The sequence below is a fragment of the Simochromis diagramma genome, unplaced genomic scaffold (assembly GCF_900408965.1).
Source record: "Simochromis diagramma unplaced genomic scaffold, fSimDia1.1 OVJJ01000304.1, whole genome shotgun sequence".
NCBI lineage: Eukaryota > Metazoa > Chordata > Actinopteri > Cichliformes > Cichlidae > Simochromis > Simochromis diagramma.
In genome coordinates this window covers 3765617-3774702 of record NW_024387030.1, presented here as the reverse complement: position 1 = coordinate 3774702, position 9086 = coordinate 3765617, and the positions used below count along the sequence as shown (strand labels likewise).

Sequence of the window (9086 nt, the reverse complement as noted above, 5' to 3'; positions counted from 1 at the left end):
CTGACCTCTGTCATCATTTTAGGTGGGGGAACTTGCACAATCGGTGGCTGACTAAATACTTTTTTGCCCCACTGTATCAAACACACGGTTACCACTATAAGAGATCCTTTTCATAATATATATTGTCTTCATCATTCTGGTAAGTGATAGCAGTCTGTCAGTCAGACGTGACAAACTTTAACACTAATACAGGCATCATTAATATAATTGCTGGTGTCAATAATTTCAGAGTCTCAGCTGAATGTTCACTGCTTAGAATAGTTTTCATTTGCTCATTTCTTAACTTACTTATTTGCTTTATCACACAAGATCACCGAAACCCAGATTTCCAAATGAACAAGGACCGGAAATCTTAACACCAGTTATCAGCCTTCACATGTATTTTGTAACATGATGGAAAATTCAGATGACGTCGCATTGCAAGTACTTTAAACCACTGAAGAATGGAAAGATAGCCTCTGGTATTTTTAAAACTGTTAAAATGATATTTTTGTGTAGTATATAAACATACTACATGATACTGCACAGTCCAAAAAGTACAGTGGCACTATTGTGTAGTGATTAAAGATTTGCCTAACACCTGAAAAGTCTGAGTCAAGCCTGGGAGGAGACGCAAATCCCAAAGATGGTTGCGTCATGCAGGACATCTGGTGTAAAAATTGTGTAAAATTCAGTATGAGTACAAAACTTCTTTATGATAAGCATATTGTGTATTTGTGGTAGAATATTCTTTTTATTGATTGATTTCTACTCATTTCCAATAGTATATTTAGCTCATTCAGCCAAAGGACCTGTGAAATTTTCGTTACTCATTAGTCCTCCTATAGAAATGTTCAAATTTACACATAATGGTCTTTGGGCTTTACCTTACAATATAAAGCGTCTCAAGATAGCATAATTTCCTTAGGGATTATTAAAGTATTCTGATTCTGATTGTGAAGATCAAGGTTACATTTGTCACTTTACAGGCAATAATCTGAATTGTGAGAAAACTGAGCTGCTGGGTTATTGACATTATGCTCTAGTTTTTGGTACATTAAAAATATGTATATAGAGTATATTCCACTTTGACTTTTATTTAGTACGTTTATGAGATATTTTACTTGAATTAATCATCACTAATTTGCACAGAGATAACTACTTTGGCTTTTTTTTAATTCATGTTCTTTTACCGTGCTGTAAATAATGTTTAAACCTGGATTATAACAGCACCATGAGGTATGAACAGTGAAATTTAATGGTGATGTTACATTAAACAGTGGTTTTTGTGTTGGTTATTTGTTAGGTGTTACCATTTTTATTATGTACAATAGTGACAAGGTTTTTGTTTTTGATTTGTTAATCAATTTAAAATTTAAAGTCAAGCCAAGTTTATTTATATCACTCATATTACAACAGACATCAACCGAAGTGCAGCACAACAATCGGTAAAACAATTTAAAAGACCGATTTACATAGCATTAGGAGGACATGCTAAAGAGAAATGGTGAGTCTTCAGTTGAGGTTTGTAAGCTGTTATTGAAGCAGGCAGTCTGACCTGGAAGGGGAGATTGTGCCAGAGTTTCAGAGTTACGTCTTTATACCCCAGTCTGATAGATACTGTTACTTGTGTATGACCGATGCAAACATTTACAAGTGAACTAAGGAATTTTATAGTGAACTCTAAACTGCACAGGTGTAACGATGCCAAGGCTGGTGAAATGTGTTCATGTTTTTCTTTACCAGTCAGATAAGGCATCTGGTGTAAAAGATGTCCCAAATCAAACATGTGGAGCTACCCACTTTGGCAATAAGAGAACAGTCAAAAGTAGCTGCTTCAAATTTTCAGACCACAAGTTTTTACCAGACAGATGTGGAGCACCGTCTAGAATTAATTCTTGGCATCTAGCATTACAATTGCATTAAAATCCACTGATAAAATCCTATGATTTGTGCAGACAGACACTTCTAGTCTCTCTCACTCATACATTCTGAAACTGCACAAATATCAATATAATACATTTTTAGACCAGGACATTTCAGACTGTCTAACGTTTTGCATAAACATCGCTGTGGATTCAATTCTGGGACAGTTTGTGATGTAAGAAACCACAATATAAAATTAGGCTAATACCCACTGCTCTATTGATTGTTAAAATGCAGATAAATTAACGTGAATGTTTCTCTAAAGAAAAAATTCCATTGAATTTTATTTTGATCTCAATAAAGACAGTTTTGCCGCTCGTGATCCAGCAGTGCGTGTATCTATGACTTTTATTTTGACAAAACAGAGACCGGAAGTTGTTGAATTATTGCACAGGGGAAGGACGTGGCATATTTCCGGTACTGGCGGCATATCCAGAGGTAGAGTTGAAGCTGTCTAATGGCTGCGGGTGAGTGTTTTGATCAAAAGATTTACACCGAACTGTGAAGCCAGCGGATTTTCTGTGAATGAAAGTCTCCATATGTGAATCCAAACAGTGCGCAGCTTGTCACGTGTGCACATATCAGACATTACTGTCATATTATGCTGTGGCAATCTGCGCTAGCTTCACCCCTAATATTTAACCAGCTACATGAGAAATGCTGCTTTCAAAAGGAGGAGAGAGCTGATGGAGGCAGCTAAGAAAGCGCTGCAGCAAGTTTTGATCTCTTGTAGTTTATTATTAAAACTGGGAGCTGGTTTGACAGAAGAGGGGCCTGAAAGCTGAAGGCTCTGCTTCTCATTCTGCTTTTAAAAACCCTGGGATCTACAAGTAAACCTGCCGTCCAGTGTTGCCAACTCCTCAGTAAGGAAAATCGCTATCGGCTGTCCTAAAAGTCGCTAGAAGTCGCCAAATGACGTCATCGCCTAATTTGCATAATTGGTCATGCTAATGTCATTGTAACCTACGCTGTTGGAGAGAGAAATAACATCGTAGAAGAGACATAAAGTGAGTAACAAACGTCCTAAATGCAGTTAGAATTTATTTAGAACTACAAATTAAATTTATTTTAGCAATTATTGTTTTTTTAATGTCACAATTCCAACCCTGCTCCTTTATCCAGGCCTGGACCGGCAAAAGTGACCTGAAATTGGCACTCTGGTGGAGTTACTTTGTGTGTGAGAGTGTGTGTTTATAAGTAGTTTTAAACCTTGTGATCCACAAAACAGCATAACAGTAAAAGAACTGACTGCGTTACAGTCAGTGCGGGAGCAGCGGCTTCGCTCATGCGCGATTCATTTGCCGTTCGGACACACAGGTGTGAACATCTCCTGCTCTGATAGCAGCTGGGGAGGACTATCCTCTGCCTGTGAGCACTTTGGCACGGGTGAGGTGCCCAAGGCAGCACCGCTGCTTGTTGAGAGTAAGAGTGATATGCGTTTTCACGTCAAAAAGTCGTCATAAATAAGTCTCCAATAATACCAGAAAAAGTCGCCAGATTTGTCGCTAGTCGCCTTTTAGAAAAAAAAAGTCGCTAAGGGGGTCTGAAAACTCGCTAAATATAGCGACAAAATCGCTAAGTTGGCAACACTGCTGCCGTCTGAGAGCAAAGAGCTCTATTGGGATGATACGGTATATGAGGTCATTAAGGTAAGATGGGCCTGATTATTTAACACCTTGTATGTGAGAAGCAGGATTTTAAATTTGATTCTGAATTTAACAGGGAGCCAATAAAGAGAAGCCAGTATAGGAGAAATAAGCTCTCTCTTTCTAGTCCCTGTCAGTACTCTCACTGCAGCATTGTGGATCAAATGCAGACTTTTCATGCAGTTTTTAGGACATCCTGATAATAATAAATTACAGTCACAATACATACATGAACTAGGTTTTCAGCATCACTCTAAAACAGGATGTTTCTAACTTTAGAGATATGGGACTAATGAAAAAAAAAAACAGTTTAATATGCACACTGTAAAAACTGTGACTAGAGGTTACTTAAAAAACCTATGGCAACAAAGTGACACTTAATTTACTTAAGTAGATTTTAATTTCAAGTGATTTATGTAAAATTTAGATAAAATGTTAATTAAATTTCAACGAAAAACAAAAATAGATATTATTAACATTCTCTTGTAAATATGTGTTGAATTTAGGGACAAAATCTCAAATTGAAGGTTAAAATTGCCTAATTGTAACAAAAAATTAGTTCATTTGAAATGAATCTCTGAGAAAAATTACTTTGAATTTACTAACGATCTGGCAAAGGTTTAGTAAAAAAAATGGCTAAAATATCCATTGCAAAGAAATGAAAACTTTTTGTTTTTAATTAAAACTCAAATTGGATTCACTAATTTTCCCAATTAAACTTTACAATTAATGACTGAATAATAAGAAAAAAATCAAATTAATTTAACTTCTTTTCTGAGTAAAATGAATCAATTTCACAAAGACAACATTCAAACAGTAATAGTTTTTATTGTGGAATTTAAAACATATACAAAATTTATAATATGACATTTTTAGATTGTATGCACTGAAATTCTTCACTAGTGCTTGCCCCAAAATAATAGGAAGAATAGGCCATAATTGAAAATACAGTTTCAGCCAACTTCTCGAGAATGTCAGTCTTTACTTTGGAGGTGGGCAGAAGATTTCCACTCTTTTTATACTCCTCTGTGGCTCTTTCCAGTTACATTTCAGTTTCATACGCAGACTGTGGAATGGGGAACAGCTTCTGTGAACTTCTGCCTTTTGAGGATAATGGTGTCCTGAGAAGATGTGGTTGCAGCAGAGTCTGCATTGGATACAACATGATTGGATGATGAGTCATAGTCAGTTGACAGTTGATCAGAGGGGCTGCCGAAAACTGGCAGGATGACCAGGGTGATGCCAACAACCTTCACAGTGTCTTTGTTCTTTATCTGGTCACTTCTGCGAATAGTGAAGTAGTAAATTTTGGTGTAAAATACTTAAGACTGAAGTCATTTGAAATTCCAAAGGTATCCTTCGCAACACTTTGCAGCTCCTCTACTGTTGGAGGGATCCCTGATGGAAGAACCAACTTCTCCATTTGGTCATCAGTGATTACATGGAGCTCTATCTCGTTCAACCTAGAATAAAATGTAAATGGGCAGAGTTACGTTAGATTAAGTAGGGTCAACTTAGTCATTTTCTGCTGCTTCAATTTCAAAACTAGTAGTTTAATTTAATATAATCATCCATCAAAACCTCTTCGAAATCCATAGTCTACATACTGATCAGCTGAATTTAAGTTGAGGGATCTTCCAACAACTGAAAAGAACACAACATTAATAACAATCGCACTCTCCGAAGTAAAAATTTTACACACACAAACTGTTAAAGACAAATTTGAATTAATACAAAATTTTTTAAAGGTGAGGTTCATATATAAAACAATGAAACTCTTTATTAGATTAAAAAGGGGATAGACCCTATTTTCTGTACCGATTTGGTGACAGATCAGGACATGAAATAACACTATTTGTGTATTTATATACTGTATATATCTTCCCATACTTGAAAAGATGTCCTTTTAATCTACACAAGGTCATCTCTGTATCCAAACACCATTGGGTGTTAAACATAGAAATTATGAAAGACTTATGTCAGATTAAACACGCTATATTATTACTATATTATACTATATTATTTCCTGAAAGTACCTTTGTCTTGAAGATCGTTCTACAGAAACATAAACATCGTGACTGAGCGTGCGTCTCACTGATACAGTTTAACTAGAAACTTGCATCATCCCTCTATGTGAGCTGTGCCTGCACTAAATTCACAGGGCTCCGACAGCATGAAAATGAAAACCAGTTATTTTGCTGGACTGAGCCAATTTAGCTTAATTACCACAACTGAAAAACTGTGACTGACAAAATCCCGCACAAATGATTTTAACTGCATCACTCACCACTGAGTGCAAAACTTTTTCATAAAATTTTAAAAGTAAATGAGGGAGGCTACAGCCCATCGAAATACATCATTGATATATTTTTTTAATATGGTAAAACGTGGTTAGTCAAAGCTCTGAAGTAACACAACCGCAAAGGCTTGGAAAGTGACCTTATGCTAGCAGTCCACTTCGTGCCATTTTGCGTAAAAATACAATACTGTCATTACAGTGGTCATTATTAATCTAATTTTGACGTATCATACTGTTTAGAACTTTTACTCAAAACTGCTATATGTTACTGTTTAAAACGTGTTGTATATTTGTACAAATTAAGATAATCTTACCTCAGACAAAATGGAGATCATCCACTGCTGAAGCGTGTGTGTCCTGCACATGGCACAACGGACTACGGGCGGAAGTGTAGAATGATTGAAATGGAAATGCTTTCATTAGCTAAATCTATTAGATTTCTTCATTTTTCACGGTACTCATACATTTTTGTTAAATCTGCTCAACAAACTATTGCTTAATTTACCCCAAACAATTGTGTAAATTTAAATAACTGAACATCTCAAAAATGTTTAATTTTGCTTAGATTTATTCAAAACAACACATACATGTTTTTACTGAGTAATAGTTAGTATTACTTTCCTATTAGATAGTAATTAACCCAAATCACAGTTTTTACAGTGCACATTGAGCTAGCTGCCATTGTTCATTATAAGTGTGTGTGTTTCAGTGTTTCCAGCAGATGTCCAGCAGCTGTTGGTGATAAAAGAAGAGGTTCCCCATGAATGCAGTCTCAGTCTGGACCATCATGACTCAGAGTTTCTTCACATAAAGGAGGAACAGGAGGAATTCTGGAAAAGTCAAGAGGGAGAACAGCTCAGTGGGCTGGAGGACTATATCTCTGGGTTCCCATTCACTGCTGTTCATGTGAAGAGTGAAGATGATGATGAGAAACCTCAGTTCTCAACGCTTCATCAAAGCCAAACTGAAAACAGCAGAGAGACAGAGCCTCCAGCTAGCAGCTCAGCTGAACAGATAAAAATAGGAAATTATTCTTCACCAGATCCAGTCAGACACCCCCATCCAGATACTCCTTTACAATCCAGTACTGATGGAGAGGCCTCAGAGTCTGAAAAGACTGAAGTCAGTGAGGACGATGATTGGCAGGAACCTTTGTCAGATTGTGGACCTGAAGCTGATGAAAGCAACAGCCGGCTGAATGACAGCACATTAACTGAGTCAGGTGTAAATAATGATGTGAGATGTAACGCTGCAAAAAAGTTTCTAAGCTGCTCTGAGAGTGGAGAACAGTTTGTCTGCAAGCAGTCTCTTCAGAAACACGTGACATGTCATTCAGAAAAAAGGTCTTCCAACTGTTTGGATAATAAGAAAATTTGTAGAGTGGAGCAAAGTGTCGATTCTCAGGTGAAACGATTTGGATGTGACGATTGTGGTAAACGATTTAACCAAAAGAAAGATCTTAGAATACACATGAGAGTCCACACGGGAGAGAGACCATTTGGTTGTACTGAGTGTGGTAAAAGATTTAGATATCAAGGAAATCTGAAGATGCACATAAAAGTTCACGCAGATGAAAAACCATTCGGGTGTGATGATTGTGGACAAAGGTTTAGCCGAAAGACAAATCTTACCAGACACATGAGAGTCCACACGGGGGAGAAACCTTTTGGCTGTGATGAATGTGGACAAAGATTTAACCATAAGGCAAACCTTAAACTACACATAAGAGTACACACAGGGGAGAAGCCCTTTAGTTGTGAAGACTGTGGACAGAGGTTTTACCACAAGACTGATCTTAAGAGACACATGAGAATTCACACAGAGGAGAAACCATTTGTCTGTGATCACTGTGGTAAACCGTTCAGATATCGATGTAATCTGAGGAGGCACATGTCAGTTCACTCAGGAGAGAAACGGTTTGTTTGCAGCGTTTGTGGTAACATATTTAACCGAGAGGGAAATCTAAAGATACACATGAGGGTCCACACGGGAGAGAAACCATTTAGCTGTTACGTTTGTGGTAACACGTTCAACCGGGAGGGAAATCTAAAGATACACATGAGAGTCCACACTGGAGAAAAACCATTTGACTGTGAATTTTGTGGTAAAAGTTACAGACATCAGTACAGTTTTAAAACACACATGAAAATCCACGTAGTGTAGAAACCGCACTGTTGCACTTCATTAAAACAACACATTTCCTAATATATTTAGTATATTCTATTTAAAATATTTTATTCTTTATTTAAAAAAGATAACATTTGATCAGTGTACTTTGATCTGTGTCACGAATACAACCCAGGAGTACGAGGGCTGCATGTTAGTTAGCATGAAAGGTAGAGGCACTGACAGTCAAAGATGGTGTGGATTTAAAGAAGAAATGAGGTGTGTAACAGTCAACTGTTTTTAATGTGCTTTTTTACTGTTTTGTGTACAATGTGCATATTCAACACCTGCATTAATTTAAAATGTACAGTATTATACTGATGTCCAGAACTTCTTTACACTTCTACTTGTCTTAGGTATCCCAAAATAATTTCATAATGCATATTGAGATACACACTGCTGTGGTGTCCATAAACGTGGAGTCTTTGTGTTTTATATGCGTTGCCAGCAACAAAAGAAAAAGAATGCTGGGACTTCTTCCCCCACTGTGTCGACTCTCTTTGTTATGCGCATTCTGTCTGTAAACATAGTAGCTCAAAAAGTTTTGGATGAATTCTGACAAAGACTTTGTAGGGGTGTGGAGTCATGTTAACAATCCATTAAAATTAGATTTACATCCATTGAGGTCTTAAAGGCCAACGTAATAATTTATTGCTTGAAAATTAGGGCTGTGCGATATGACCAAAATCTCATATCCCGATATAAACCATCTATCAGCCGATAACGATATAAATCACAAAAATTTAACATTTTCTGTAAATTCTGTGAATCTCGGGTTGCTGAACTGTTTCCAGCTGGGCGTAGTGTACCTGGAGTCGAGTGTTTTAACCGATGCATGAAACTACACATTTTTAGACATATGTTGTATCGGCTGCTGTTTCCTTTGTGAGTATGTATTACACAGTGTGCTGCGGGGGAAAGCCTGTTCTAACGTTTGAGTCTAAGGTTTATTTTTTAGCACCACACCTCCTTTTTGCTTCTCATCCGTAAATGCTCTGCATACTTTTTCACGTGATTCCGTTTATTTTGAAAAGTCAACAGGATCTTGAGCTTTATTGTGAAAGGTTTAT

General features: G+C 37.0%; 1 protein-coding gene across 2 annotated transcripts; it reads left to right on the top strand.

The window, feature by feature from the left end:
• Nucleotides 1-8498, top strand: LOC120740107 (oocyte zinc finger protein XlCOF20-like). 2 transcript variants are annotated; one of them, XM_040042226.1, is made up of 2 exons: nt 1-2372; nt 6560-8498. In XM_040042226.1, the coding sequence occupies exons 1-2, from the start codon at nt 2363-2365 to the stop codon at nt 8011-8013; spliced, it is 1464 nt and encodes a 487-aa protein (XP_039898160.1). In that variant the 5' UTR covers nt 1-2362; the 3' UTR covers nt 8014-8498. The 2 variants fall into 2 exon arrangements, with proteins under 2 accessions (XP_039898160.1, XP_039898161.1); XM_040042227.1 differs by lacking the exon at nt 1-2372 and adding an exon at nt 2875-2912.
• The last annotated feature ends 588 nt before the right edge of the window (nt 8499-9086 follow it).